Source organism: Thamnophis elegans, chromosome 3 (genome assembly GCF_009769535.1).
Source record: "Thamnophis elegans isolate rThaEle1 chromosome 3, rThaEle1.pri, whole genome shotgun sequence".
NCBI classification, from domain to species: Eukaryota; Metazoa; Chordata; class Lepidosauria; order Squamata; family Colubridae; genus Thamnophis; species Thamnophis elegans.
In genome coordinates, this window is record NC_045543.1 from 16381037 (window position 1) to 16396644 (window position 15608).

General features: G+C 36.6%; 1 protein-coding gene across 1 annotated transcript in view; it reads left to right on the top strand.

Annotated features, from left to right (window-relative positions):
- LOC116506400 (phosphatidylinositol 3,4,5-trisphosphate 3-phosphatase TPTE2-like) overlaps positions 1–15485 on the top strand; it is a 33728-nt gene extending 18243 nt beyond the window's left edge. Inside the window, exons 8-18 of the mRNA XM_032214132.1 lie at positions 933–997; positions 2675–2735; positions 4975–5056; positions 6932–7020; positions 7961–8022; positions 8793–8873; positions 9638–9743; positions 11272–11369; positions 12330–12425; positions 12917–12987; positions 14055–15485. Coding sequence (XP_032070023.1) covers positions 933–997; positions 2675–2735; positions 4975–5056; positions 6932–7020; positions 7961–8022; positions 8793–8873; positions 9638–9743; positions 11272–11369; positions 12330–12425; positions 12917–12987; positions 14055–14157 — 914 coding nt within the window. The 3' untranslated portion in view covers positions 14158–15485. The remainder of the gene's footprint in view (positions 1–932; positions 998–2674; positions 2736–4974; positions 5057–6931; positions 7021–7960; positions 8023–8792; positions 8874–9637; positions 9744–11271; positions 11370–12329; positions 12426–12916; positions 12988–14054) is intronic.
- The last annotated feature ends 123 nt before the right edge of the window (positions 15486–15608 follow it).

Here is a 15608-nt window from a genome sequence, read left to right on the forward strand (position 1 = left end):
CTTTTTTATTATATATGGCATATCATTTTATCTTCATTTAAACAGTATGTTTATATAGAGGTATTAATTGAAGAAAAAATTCTTTGCAATCATTAATTCAACAACAAAAAAGAGCAAACATGCCATTTCCTTCTGTGGAAAAAAATAATATAGCTTTGGTTCTAACACCTGGTATTACCTTTTTGATAGAAATATGCTTTTCAATTGGTATCAGGTTCTACTGGTGAAATGCTTACTTTGATTTTTGCTAAACATGTCTTCTGGTACTGTGGCCAAATAACTATCTTACATCCTTCCACCTAGATGTAATTTGTACAACTTTTTTATAATAGTAAACTCCTGCATTTTGATATCAGTAATGGTGAGAACTATTGTGGGTGATGACATTCTTCTGGATAGGGGAATCATAGATGTCCCAAATGTTTGACAATTTTTTGAAATTGTTCCCAGACTCATAGGCATTATAATCTCCTTTCTGAAGGCTTCTGAGTGTTTTTTGGATCTAGGCAGGTGTTCAAGAACAGAGAGCAAAATCAATTAAATGTTTGAAGTTTTAGTAAAATAGGTTTAATACGGCCTGACCTGGTATACTTGAGTCTAATATTAGGTATTTGAGATAAAGTAGTGATAAATATTGGTGGTCTACTTAGTTTTTCCATAATGAAAATTTGCATTTCTGTTTATTTAAATTACACAATGTACTCCAAAATGTAAATGGTGCATGATATTTCTAATAATTTATCTCCTTTAATAACATTGTTGAAATGAAGATCAAATATTTGTATGTTGCAATATGTTGAAAACGTATGTTGATATATTTACTTTTTCACATGACTCAACTTGAAGTAGTGATCCTATGAAAAATCTCACATTTCTCTCACAATGCAGATCTTACATTTTCTTTCTTTTGCTTATTTGTATCTATTCATTAGCTCGTGTTATAGCAATGTCGTTTCCATCTTCTGGGCAGCAAGCTTTCTACAGGAATCCTATATCGGTAATCTAAAGATTAAAAGATAATGGAAATAATTTATGTTATTCTGTGAATCTTCCTCTTTGTTTTCCTCCACTCCCAGTTATTATTGGCTGTGTTTAATTTTAGTATGATTGTAAGAGATAATAATGGTAATTGTAGAAGAAAAGGCTTCTTGGTAGTTAAAGCTATATTGTAAAGTAAAAGACAGTCTGCCTTTAGGATTTTTTCCTCAAAGCTTTAGTCATTAATTCATATATAGCATCTACTTAACATATGAAAAAATGGGCTTCAATGATAAGCAATGAGAAATCATAACTACTCAAGGAGAGAGCCAACGTAGAAGTAAGGAAAAATTTCCTGACAATCAGTTGAACAACTTGCCTCCAGAAGTTATGGTCGCTGCAACAGTGAAGGCTTTTCAGTCATTGGTCTGAAATGTTATAGAATTTCCTGCTTGAGCAGGGGCCTGAACTAGAAGACCTTCAAAGTCCCTTCCAACTTTGTTATTCTGTTAATAATGGTATTCAATTCCTCTTCTAAATTGGTGAGTTCTGCAGGCCTCAGAATGCTGACTATGCCTCCTTCATCAGTTATCAAATTTAGCAGCGAAAAGTACAATTTTTGAGTTTGCAAATAAAGCAGAAGTGCTTTCTGCATTTTGAATAAAAAGTCAATAGGATCCGCATAATGAAGATTTACTGTAGGTTCTCCACACTATGGATTATGGTATGATAAGCACATATCCATATAATGGATAAACAGGGAGTTATAGGTCCCAAAATGCACCTCCAAAACTAAATTCAGCTTATCCACTAGTGGGCTTACATGGTAGTACTTTTTAAAAATACATATACAGATAGTCCTAGATTTACATTTTGTTTGATGATTATTTGAAATTACAATGGCAGTGAAAAAAGGTGGCTTATGACCTTTTTTCACATCACTGTGCAGCATCCCCAAAGTCACGTCATCAAAATTCAGATGCTTGACAACTGACTCATATTTATGACAGTTGCAGTGTCCTGGGGTCATGTAATCCCTTTTGTGACCTCCTGAAAAAATAAATGAGGAAGTCAGAATCACTTGACAACAGTATTAATAACTTAACAACTGCAATGATTCACTTAACAACTATAGTAAAAAAGGTCATGAAATGGGGCAAAATTCACTTCTTGCTTAGCAACAGAAAGTTTGGGCTCAATTATGGTCATAGGTTGAGGAGTACTTGTATATAAACTGACCCTCAAATTTTTAATTAAAATACCATGAAAAATGTGTCACCTGAAGCTAAGCAAATTGTGAAAATTAAAACATACAAATTTTTTAGGGTTGGCTTCCCCTTGAGTGGCACATTTTTCGTGGTACAGCATTTTGATTAAAAATTCAAGGGTCAGCTTATCAACAGATGGACTGATCTGTAAAAATATGCAGTATATGTACTTTGGTTTATCTCTTTCCCCGAGTAGTCCTTTAGCTTATTGATGGACTTTAGCAATACCAGTATTTATAATTCACTCAGGCATACTGGTTGGAACTTATGGAAGTAGAAGTCAGATTGTAGGAGGTTGCTGTATGTCTCTATATTGGCACTAGAACCCTCTATCTGAGATTCGAATCTCCCTTGAAATGCTACATAAATAAAATTATCAATAATTCATGCCACCTTGACAACTAAAATATATTATTCTTTTTTATAAGGAAGTTGCAAAATTCTTGGATACAAAACATGAAGACCATTACAAAGTCTACAATCTTTGTAGTAAGTATTACTATGTTTCCTAGTCACCAAAACTGGAGCAATCAGGAAAACTTCAACTGCATCTCTTCTAATCACAAACCAGGCCATCCACCATCTTCAGTCTTAGCCCTGTCTTCTGTAGGTATGTAGTGAATGTCCATAACTGATGGAGGACATGAACCTGGATATCACATATCTTAACCACACCCCACTAAATCAGTAACTGCTTTCTTTTAAAATGAAGTTTTGAATGATATAGAACTCAAGTGTTCTATATCTATATGATAGCTTTAAGATACATTCATAGTCCCATTTTTTAAACCTCTTTAATATAATGACTGTCATTTAGTCTTCCTCAGTCCCATGTTTTCCCAGCTTACTGGTTTCTAACTGGTGGGTTCAATACCTTACTGATTGAAATTCTTGAGTTGTAATGTCAAAGCATCTAATTCGTAATTAATCCGTAATTTAATAAACTTATATGCCGCCCAATCCCGTAGGACTCCGGGTGGCTTACGAATACAAAGATAAAACAAAATAAAAAATAGGGGAAAGTTAAGAACAATTTAAAAGGAACACACCATACACTCCACCAAACTTAGCTGGGGGCTGGACCTCATTCATGGGTCAGCAGCCCCAGGCCTGCTGGAACAGCCAGGTTTTGGTAGCTTTTTGGAAGGTCGCGAGAGTGGGAAGGGTCTGGATCTCTGCGGGTAGATCGTTCCACAGGGCCGGAGCAGCTACAGAAAAGGCTCTCCCCCGAGGGGCCGCCAGCCGGCATTGTCCGGTCGACGGCACCCGAAGGAGGCCCAGCCTGTGAGTTCTTATCGGCCGTTGGGAGGTATGCAGCAGGAGGCGGTCTTGCAGATATCCAGGTCCAAGGCCATGTAGGGCTTTAAAGGTAATAACAGCACCTTGTAGCGCGTCTGGAGACCAATAGGGAGCCAGTGCAGCTCACGGAGGATAGGTGTAACATGGGTGTATCGAGGTACACCCGATATTGCTCGCGCGGCTGCATTCTGGACCAACTGTAGTCTCTGAACATTCTTCAAGGGCAGCCCCATGTAGAGCGCGTTGCAGTAATCGAGCCTCTGGAAGATACAAAACATCTAGAAGGAAAAAACTGCTTCGGTTATAGATTAATGTAATTTTTTCAGTTCACTTCTTGTCAAGCCTCATTGTGGCAAGTGTTGAATCAAACTTTTCTAGGTTTACATCTATGTCATTCAATAATCAAGATTCTGGTCCCAATTGCGATCATAGGTTGAGGACTATCTGTAGCTCAGCAACTATCTAAAAACTGTAGAGGTTAACTGAAGACTGTTTCTGTTAGCAACAAGATTCAGTATAATAGCAGGGAGGAGGGCTGAACATTTTGTTGTTTGCTATCCTGTCAACTCCAGTAGAAATTTGAAATTAATATAGTTTTGCTTTTTTTCTACACAGTTTAATAACATGCATCTTTGTATATGTATTTAATGAACCATATACGTATTGACATTTAAGGTGGCCATGTACTTCTGGGCTTTGAATACGGAGATGAAATACATACTGTAATTTGATACATCTGATTCTATAAATATAACTGAAATGTAGATGTTTTTGTTGCTAATTTAAAAAAATCTTCTCCAATCTGTTGTTAAAACTGGAAATTCTACTGACTAATTAGGGGTGAGGTAGATTTACATCAAATTTATATAAAATTTGGTATAGATCAGAGGTTCCCAGCCTTTTTGGAATAGGTGCATTTAAAGTTTTGAGTACAAATAGTGCTATTGCAAAACAATTGCTGGTAAAGATTGCCTGTTCTCAAGATGGTTGATAGAAATGTAACCAAATTCAAAGTAAAGGTTTGTCAGAATATTACCTGCCATGCAATTAGTATTCCTTTTACTTGATATGCTATATTGCCCTGATTTAGTGTTGCCCTTTTTCTGAGCAGATGGGCATATTTCCAAACTAAACATGTTGATTAAAGTTGCTTAATATTTTTATTTTCTTAAGGAACCCAGATATTCATGAAAGAAGGATGAAAATATGCAGTTTCCCATTTTAAAAACTCTGGGTATTTTAATATTAAAAAAATCAGGTAGGGCATGGAGTTGTGTATTCCAAAGGGGCGTGGAGTAAATAGTGTCCCAATTACCATTTAAGGACATTTAAGGTCTAGATATTTGTCCAAAGTATTGCTTTGTAATCTTCCTAATAGAAATTGGTCTCTGTTTATGTACATAATATCTGTATAATATTTTTCCTGCAGGTGAGCAAGGCTATGACCCAGGGATTTTTCATTATAGAGTGGAGAGGCTGTTTATTGATGACCACAATGTTCCCTCTCTAGCGTAAGTATGATTCTGCAATGGTTCTATGTAGATTTGACAATAAACCAGCTGGCTGAATAAACCAAGTTCTGTTGATTAACGTTTGCAGATATCTATAGTCTGTGAAAATATATAGATTATTGAATTTATATATTGCTGTCCCACAACTGTTGGCAATTCACAATAATAAGGTACAAATAAAATAGCCACAGTAACTTATAAATTAATTAAAATTGTACAACTGAATCCTGCAACATTAGTTAATACTCAAAGGCCCTCTGGAATAACTTACTTATAACTTGTTTCCTGAAAGTTGAAATCAATGGACTCAATATTATCTCCAGAGAGAGGCCATTCCAGAGGGCAAGGGTCATCAGAGAGAAATACCTCTGGACTTCAGCCCTATCATTTCCTAGAAATAAAGCAATACCAACAGCTTCTCCCTGGAGAAAAGCTTTAAAAAGCTTTTAAAACAAAACTAGATCAATATAAGTCTACTTGTATTTGGGAAACAAGATTATTGTGGACCAGTATATGGTTGCCATGGAGGCCATGAATTCCTGGGCCTGCCCTTACCCAGCTTTCAGGGCCAGTAAAATAAGGGTTAGGGTGAGGTCATCCAGCACCAAAAAGAGAGGGGAGCCTGTTAAAAGACCAAAGACTTCCTGCCTTCCATCCTTCCTTTGTATCTGTAGGACCCCAGATCAAGAAGGGCAGAATTCTGAAACTGAATTTAGGTAATTCAGGTGATGTCTGTTAATTTATTCACAAGTGGTTTGTGGGTGAAAGTGGTTTTATTGCAGGTAGACATGGCATCTACTAGCAGCCAATTGGAACCAAGGTCCTTGGCAATAATTTTAGTGTTTTTTTTTACAGTTTTCATGTAATTAAGCACAATAGAAAGAAATTAAAACATTATATGCAATATAAATAACAATAACAATCAAACAATATAGTAATATGAATTTCCTAATACCATATCATAATACAATACTAACACAACCTTAGTAGATGTAATAGGAAGAAGGAATAACCTTGTGGGACAAAAGAAAAAGCTGCTACCAAGATAAGGGTCATATAAAAGAAATCTGTGTCCGGAGCAAAATTGTAACCTGAGAAAACATCTCATACAAAATATTTTCTTATTTTTCATAAATGGGCCGGTGGTGAGGGGATGCATTTAGATTGCAGGTTTGTGTTACTGTAACTTTAGTAAAAGTAGTATTGGCCTGCATGATTTCAGTTTCCTAGTCCGATCTACCTTGAAGGGCTAATATTATCAATCCAGAATCAAGCCCACTGGATAGAAGCAGGGATGGTTATCAAATTGTTGATTGCTCTTCCTCACAATTGCTTTTCTGGGCCTCATTATCCCTCAACCTATCATAACTGGGATCATCCTGCTACTATCCTTAATGGTGTGTCCACAATACCTATCCCTCTCTTACGAGCCGATTAACCAATCATACACCCACACTCTAGGCTCAGTAGTCTAGTTCTTGCCAAGCCACTTTAGCAGGCTATCCTATCCTGACCCACCCCCTATTCCAATAATATATCTCTCAAAATGCTCTTCCTCACGAAAGCCCTCCAGCCTAATCTGCCTGTCTCCTCTCCCAAGAAAACAAGACTGTTAATTAGTTCAGCTTGTTTCCAATTGTAGCAGCAATGTAAGCCCTTTCAGTGGGAAGTCCTTAAAATCTCTTTTATGAACTTTGTGCTTCATGTGGCTTTTCTCCAGAGGCAACTAAAAGAAACCTGTTTGGAAATTGTGTGTGGTTATAAGAAATTCCACTGTCAGATGGACTTGTGCTGGTCTAATAAATGAGATAACATTTTAATTTTTCTACAGTAATATATAGACAAGCTCTTAAACAAGGCATTCTTTTCTTTAAGGGAGACACTCACATTCACTGCCAATGTGAGGCAGTGGATGGAACAGGACAACCACAATGTTATAGCAATACATTGTAAAGGTGGGAAAGGTATGTTAACTTTTTGGTTTGGAAAGCATTTCCAAAGATCCCTCTTTTGAAATTTCTAGTGCAGGAGAATGTGTAAAATGATGGACAGAGGCTAGCATTGGTATTAATGTTGAAGGCCTGATAAAATGTTTTCAGATAATGTATTAGTTAAAGGATGTGCTGTCCATAGCTCCATGATCTTGAAAAATCGTCCTATGCAAAATGCACTGTAGTGATCCAGTCTCTTTCAAATATGCTCAAGGGGAATGTCATTTTAGCCCTTCTGTAAACCTTAGAGTAAGTCATTATCTGGGATACATGGAAATTCTGGAATAGATTTAGCATTCATTGGCAGTACCTATCTGCAAAAGCTGTTTGCATCACTTAGTGTTAGATGTGCAGGGTGAACTTTTCATAGATTCAGATGCTTTTCAGATTTCTTAGGCCCATGATGGTGAACCTATGGTATGGGTGCCTACGGGCAACCCAGAAGTTTGGGAACAGACTTTCAGGTTGCCCATAGGCCGTTTTTCTCCCTCCGGGGACTTCAGGAGGCTTCCCTGAAGTCCCCAGGAAGGTGAAAAATGGCCCAACACGCAAACCAGAAGTCAGAAAACCTCGGAGGGCCTGCAGGGGGGGAGGCTGTTTTCACCCTCCCCAGGCTTCTAGAAAGCCTTTGGAGCCTGAGGAAGGCGAAAAATGGATCCACCATGCCATCGTGTGCCAAAAGTGAGGGGGAGGGCGGGGGTTGCGTGCATGCGCGGAGGGGAGGAGGCATGCATACAACCCCCTTGGGCTCCCCCTGCTTTTGGCACACGATGGCAAAAAGGTTAGCCATCACTGTCTTAGGAGGTGCAGGGGTGGGGTTGCTTAATACTGATGCTGTCATTGCCTCATTCTTGGGGACAAGTAAACACGACAGTGTTATTTCTAAGTAACTGATTTCTCCTTTTTCATGCAGGTAGAACTGGAACTATGATTTGCATCTGGCTTATTGACAGTGGCCAGTTTAAGACTGCGCAGGTACCAAAATAATGTTGATATTTTCGCTCTTGTTTCTGAATGAATTAAAGTATCTGAAATGACTATGCAGAGCATGTTGAAAAGTACTACCTCCCATAATTCTTCTGTGTGGTTCCAAATGTAAAATGGGATTCAAAACTAATACTTTCAGTATGGCTTGACCGAATCACCTAGCATGCAACTTCTTGTTTATTCAATGTCATCTTTGATAAGGACTTTGAATTTGCTGTATCAAGGACTTCATTTAATAAAGCCTGATTCTGTCACTGTGTGAAATTCCTTCAGTAAGGCTTGTTCCTATGTGTGTCCTATTATTATTATTTCTCTATGATTACTATTTTACCTCTTTGCCCGCAGGAAACTTTAAATTTACCAACCTGTAATTACTTGGATGTCTCCTGGAATTCTATTAAAAATTCAATTTAAACGTGGCATTAACGTAGGTGCTGCCCATAGAGTTCTTTCAAAAATTGCTTATGGTATAATTTATAATGTGACTAAAAGGAAAATAATTAAATATATATTACAGTAACTGTTTCTTTAATTAAATCCAAATTAAGTTTTGCTCCACTATGCCCAGTTGGTTTTCTTGGACACATCTGTTTTCTGAAGTATAGCTCTGGTATGCCACTCACAAATAATGAGTAGTTCTGAGGCACTCTGCCAATCCCAAGTTGTGCACTTTTCTCATGTAAGGTTTCTAGTTGTTCTTAAACTAAATACTGTAAGGTGCTACTATAGTTATAGTAACACATTTCTCAATTTTTAAGGAAAGTTTGGAGTACTTTGGCAAGCGAAGAACTGATGAAACTACTAGCACCAAGTTTCAGGGTGTTGAAACTCCATCACAGGTAAAAATGTATTATGAAACCATGTTTAAGGTTGAATCAAAGAACTACACAATTGATGGGCAAAAAATAGCTTTGTAATTTAAATAGTTATTTTCTATTTTTACCTTGCATTTCTTAAGTGCTGCTTCACTTCTTTCATCCAATCATATGAGCTTTGGGTTTGGTCATGTTTTGATTAAGTGAAACTTGGGACAAGAATGTTAAATTTGTTCTTATGAAGTCAAACATCAGAGAATGATATGGGAAATACCTTGAGAAATGGGTGCTGCCTAGAGAACGGTCAGATAAGAGATGGCATATCCTACAGCTGGATAGTAGTTGGGACAAGAGGCTCAGAAGGGAGTTTCTTGTGCTGTACCTTCAGACTTTCAAATTTCTATTAATGTAGCTTCAAAGTAGAATTAGCTCATCTGATCTTGTTTCCTGCCTGGCTACTTGATAAGGCTGACATCAGTTTTGCAAGTTAAGTACAGTTCTCCCACTGTCTACTTTGCAGCCTAAGAAACTCAAGGAGGGTCCTTTCCGCGCTGTTGTCCCACCCACCATCCAACTGCAGGGTATTTCCTGGGCAATATCTTTGTTCTGTCTCCCAACAACTTTGCAACATAGCATGACAAATAGACTTCCCATTTTTGTGGATTAGCAGGGCATTTGCTTTCCTTAAGATTTTGACTTTATAGAGATATATTTAATTATCTATATTTATTATAGATTTCTTTATAAAATTATTTTTGTCTCAAGGCACTCCAACATTTTATTTGCAGAGTAGGTATGTAGAATATTATGCAATCTTGAAATCAAAATACAGCCTGATCCTCCCACCAGAGAAGCTTTTCAGAATCAAATGCATAAAAGTCTATGCTATCCAAGGTAAGTGCCACTAAAATGCTGTAGGGGGGGATTTTTCAGATGCTGCTGCAATCTCAGCACTTAGATCAGTTGGGTTCCCTCCATCACACAGTACTATACCAGCAAAGTAGGTTAGGCTGAATAGTCTTGAGATTTACAGCTTGCTGGACTCATTCTAGCTGGTCAGTTCATATCCACAATGGCTGTTGGTTGTGTTAAATCAGACTGCCCCATCTCCCTCTGTGAGAGGTAGAATTTAAAAACAAACAAACCAGGACTTGAGAAAGAACTTGGAAAAATTTTCAGAAATAAGGTGAGGGAAAGAGTGGAGTTTACATCTCTTTGAACGGCCTCTATTAAATGGCTAGAATGTTTATGTCAAAAGAAAAGTATAATTTAATTAGAAGGAACCTCTGATTTAAGAGTTACTAGTTTTTTTGTAGAAATAGGTAAAATGGAATTTTGCATTAGATTATTAGTTTGTTTTCTCTGGCTGTTAAGTCTATTTTTTCTGTATTTATTTATGCAGGATAATACATTGGCTATATTATGCTCAGCTTTCTTTTATCCCTTCTTCAAACTTGACATGGAGACACTAGATTCATTTAGGATACTCTTACGAATGGGAATCCCTATAGTTTCTCTTCTGAGTTCCATGAAAGTCACTATTTACAGCAGACCAGTATCATCTTAAAAAGAGGATGTTCAAATCCTTCAGTATTTCCACACATGTTCAGCCACCCATTTTAACCGGGTAGAAGCTACAACATATCCTTATGTTGGTGCTGTTTTAGCCCACTGATGTCATTTTAAGAAATGAACTGACCAGTTGCCTTGGGTTTCAAGAGATCTGTGCTCCTCTTTGGTAGAGATTCTTTACTCAACCCGTCTCTCAGCATTTTAGTTTTCCCATTGCAGAAATGTGCTTGCACATTTGGGGAAAGTACACAAATACAGAATTGCTGGTTTAGCAGCATTGCAAGTTTCAGAGGTTAGAAGGCAAGTTTGCTGCCATGAAGCTGAAAGCTGTTGAGATTTTTCAGTGCACCTGCAATTTCTAAGCAATCTATCTCCCTAATGCACAATTTTCCTTCATACTATAGCTGCATCTCCCCCCCCCCCAAAAAAAAATCAGTGGATACATAAATGCATAGGCATACATGGAACATAGAAAAACACACTGTCCATCATCTTTTCCTTTTGTGAAGAGTGAAAGGAATGCTTGCTTAGATGTGAATCAAGTAAAAGGCAGTTATTGGCCAGCTTGAAAATAAAGCAATCTAGGAATGATTGATTGGTGGTTCTCTATGAATTATAGATTACCAAACCTGTAAATACTATTGTATTCCTAGCATTTAAATAGTCAAATTGTCAGAACAGTCCAAATCAATCTTGGGAGCATTTTAAACTGGATTGGAAAAGACTAGGAGATGAAAGAGCTGATCATTTTGCAACATCACAGGATAGTAAAATATGAATTCCATTGTTAGGTTCCAGTAATTCTCTAATGCATTTCTTTGTCTCCAATTCTCCTCTTTCCCCTCTTTAGGAGTTGGTAGAGGCAATGGGACTGATTTCAGAATAAAGATAATCATGAAGAAGGAAGTAGCATTTCAATGCAGTGGTGCAACACCAACGAACTGCAAGGTCAGAGCTTCATGTTAATTTAACAATCCTTCAGTCATGAAGGCCAGGATTTGTTGATAAGAGTTCCCATTCATCTCATGTTCAATTGAAGCACAGATCTGTGTACTGCAATGGAAACTGATGCACCCTTGCTTTGAATTCCCTGATTGAACAATTCCAAATAGGCAGTAATGAATAAAGCAGTGAGAAAGGTCATGCTTAGTGGCATGCATGCCAAGTATTGGTTTTAGTTCAGTCTGTAGTGCCTATACTGTAAATGGGGAGGAGAAACTTCTTATTTGAGGTCCTGGAGAACCAGTATAAAAAAGAAAGTATTAGAGACACTAATAATCTGACTTGCAATATGGCAGCTTCTGCTATTCCTTTTGGCTGTGTGGTGAGAATAACAGATCCTTTTGCAGTTCTTTACAAAAATAGCTAGCATGCTATTTGACTACCATCCAGAAAAGTTGCTAGATAGTTCCCACAAATAGTGATAAATTAACTAGAAATGGCACTAATCTATCTGAGGATCAGAGAAGAATGTACTTTTAATGCTCATGCCCCGAGAGAAGTAACTTTTGAGAAGCAAACTAGCAAAAGCTTCATTCAAAGTAGAGGTAATTATTACCTAGAGCACTAGTGGAGAACCCTTTAATGTTGCATGTGGCTATATAGTTATAAAACTATAATCTGTTCAAGAGATAAATGGCAGTTTTATGGCATGATTTCTTACCCTTAAATTTTCCTTTTGAATGAGTAATGCAATATGCATATGGATGTCAGTCTCTCACATACAAAATCTTGTCCTCTCAAATGGAGAGACTTATTGAAATATTAACAGATAATGAGCTGAACCTCCTTCCAAGCTCCTTCGTGATGATTTCAGTGCATGAGAAAACAAACTAATAAAGTACAGACTTGCATTTTGTGAGAAACATTTAGTGAGTAAAAATAAGATGTATACCTATTTCTTTTCAGTTGTTCGTTGATCGTGAAAATGACCTGTTAATAATTGGTTTGAAGAACTGTCCTGTCATCAGAAATGATGTGAAAGTCAAATTTGAAGCTACTTCTGTAAGTTGAGAAATGGTGACTTTGTTACATACCTTTCACATTTGTAACTATTGAAATAGTCATTCCATTCCATCTCAGTCACAAAACCTTTAAATGGTTTAACCATCCTGCTGACCTTACATCCACCTACCAAACTTGGCTGACTTTAAAAAACTAACCTGGTAGGCCTGTTTTGGAGTCCATCAGGAAATGCCAGACTGAAAAACTCTAAAAAGCAGTGGCAAACCACTTCCAGATTCTTATTAAGGAAATTACATAGACATGCCTCAAAGTGACCAATTGTTGATTTGGATTGAAAAAAAAACAAAACTTCAGACTTTTCTGTTTTGCAGTCTTAAGCTGCTAGACGTCTCTGCGTAAATTGACCAGAAGTGGCCAGCTTAAGACATCTTATTATGGATTTCAATTCTTTCTATGGGTTGGCTGTGATGATGGTTTGATGTTTAATCTAAGTAGCATTAACTGTATTTCTTATCTTTTTTTTAATGTAGGATATTCCAAAAGGCTATGATAGCTGTGCTTTCTTTTTTTGGTTCCACACAGCTTTTATACAGGACTATCAGTAAGTTGTGATGTTTGAAAGCACACATGTACCGGAAAAGAAAGCCAAAATGCATCTAGACCTATGAGCCAGGGTGTAAGAGACTTTAGGTTACAGAAGCTTAGCTCAAGTCTCCATAGAAAGAGACAGGGATTTCTTTATTTTTATGGGCTTGTATATTTTGGGGGAATTGTTGAGAAAAGGAGACCTGCCATTTAATATTGCTTAGTATGAGCCAACTCTTCAGAGAATGCCAGTTTTTAAAAAATGCCTCTACCATGTAGAGAGTTGTTCCTATGTTCCTATTACTGTTTTTCCTTTAATGGATTTATAAAGCTTACCAAGTCTCTAAGAAAAGTTACGTGATTATTTAGTAAAAACTCAAAACTTTTTTTTTTGAAAATAATTCTTAAGTGGTACCATTCAGTTTGTCCCTGCGGATAAACAACTTTATTTGCCATGTAGGATATCCAAAATTTTAGGGTGGCATCTTAATGCTTTTAAGCAAGGGGATAATTTCTGTTGCAAGTATTATTTCTCTTTCTTTAGTCTATTAAATTATGTTTCATATTGCTTGTTTGCTAATGTTTGGGAATACATTTTAGCCTTGGCTAGAATTTATTTTGCATTCAAGCTATTATATTTTTCCCAAACTATGCTCTTCTTAACTTGTGGGCATTTATACACTTTCCCCTCCCAATTGCATCTATTGATTGCATCTATGTGACATCATCATAAATGAGTATTGCCAAGTGCCAATACTCATGAAAGTATGAGTTTTATGTGCTTGAAAATTCAGCTTTCTTAGATGTGACATACCTGTCATTCTTCCTATGAATAATGTTTGGAGTTGAATGATAGCATTGCAGAGACACAATGACACTATCCATGCACAGGAGACAGATATGTGCATTCTTAATGGAAACCAAAGGGTTGCTGAAGAGCTGAATATTTTTCAGGGAAAAAAATAGAGGCTATATTCTGTTACTTCAAAATTCAGTGTTATAAGAAAAAATATTTTGTTCTCTTCTGTGCAAGTTTAAATTATTTACATTTAGAGAACTAGTTCTTTTTTCTCTTTTCCCTAGCCTTTTCCTCACAAGAAATGAAATCGATAACTTAAACAAGCCAAAGACGTGGAGGATATTCAGAGATAATTTTGCTGTGGAGTTAGTTTTCACTGACCCATGACTGAAGCAAGCAAAAACAGACTTAACTGGGAATTGCATAATAATTCAGTAACCTGGTTTCACACCAGATATGGAACTGTATTTTGAGACTACTTCTCAGTGTGCAGAATCATCTTGAATGTAAAAATAAAACTAAGGCCTAGTGCGCTATCATGATTACAACAATTAATTTTGCCATCTGGATTATGTGTAAGACAAAGGGTCTTCAAAGAGTAAACTCAGTAGCAAGTTCACAAGGTCTTCATCATCTTATTCTGATCTTTTAAAAATGACTTGGTTATTGGCCAGTTTCCAACAGCAGTTTATGCCTGGGAGTCTGGAGATCAGACTTAACTATATTGTAATGGCTTCCAAAGCCAGATTCATCAGATTTATGTATGAGCCATGATGTCCCAAGGCTTGAGATAAAAGATTTTACCTGCTTTTCTCTCTCTCTCCCCCTCTGCATTCCATAGGCCTTTTACTGAATTTCTGATATGTTGTATTTTTGTTATCCCACATGTGGGAACCTCAAACATTGTCAGATCAGATAATTTCATAATTTGCATTGACTGGGAAGGCTTTAAATTCACAGTTCAGTTTCCAGGCATAATAGGGGTAGATGTACAGAGAATATCATGTTAGGAAAAGTTGCCACAGAAGTTCATTGTTTTAAAATGGCTGGAGTTTATGATATGTAATGATGATGGCCCCTTCACCATAGATAGTGCATGTAAGTGTGATTACCTCCCCACATTTTTCCTTATACATCACCTTTCATGTTTTATTTGGCAAGCAAGAAATTCTACCTGTTGGATCTAGTTACACTGTAATATTTGTTCATGAATTTCAGTTCAGCAGCTTTATATTAGTTCCACATTGATGTTTTGTCATTTCATATATATTATCCCTTCAAGTTTGCAGCACAATATCTTGAAGGAATGAAATGCTTTCCTCCTATGTTTCTCCTAGGTTTAATGTATGATTTGTATAATTTTATGATTTCATTTAAACTATGATGTTCAACATTGGAATAAATAATATGAAATATATTTTTGATTAAAATTGGTAGCTGGAAGCATAGTTCAAATGGTATATCAGCATCAGGAAATTGTACAGTATGGTAATGATTTTGTGTAATATGTAAGGATAGGTTTAACAAATAATATTCAAAAAATAATATGCTGTATTTTTATTCTGAAATGTTGTCAGTCCTAATCACCTGTATGCCAACCTGTCAAGCAATATTAGGTATTCAGTTATATAGTTTATTGAAGTGTATTGCATACTTGTCAACTTTTAAGAGGTATGAACTTCAACTCCTAGTGTTCTCCAGCTAGTATTCTGGATGGGGAATTCTGGGAGTGGATGTCTGCACATCTTAAAGCTGCCAATTTTAAAAAACATAGATCTAGTATTTAATAAATTATTAATACTACTTTGGATTTCCAAAATTAGCATGTAGTGCAGAAT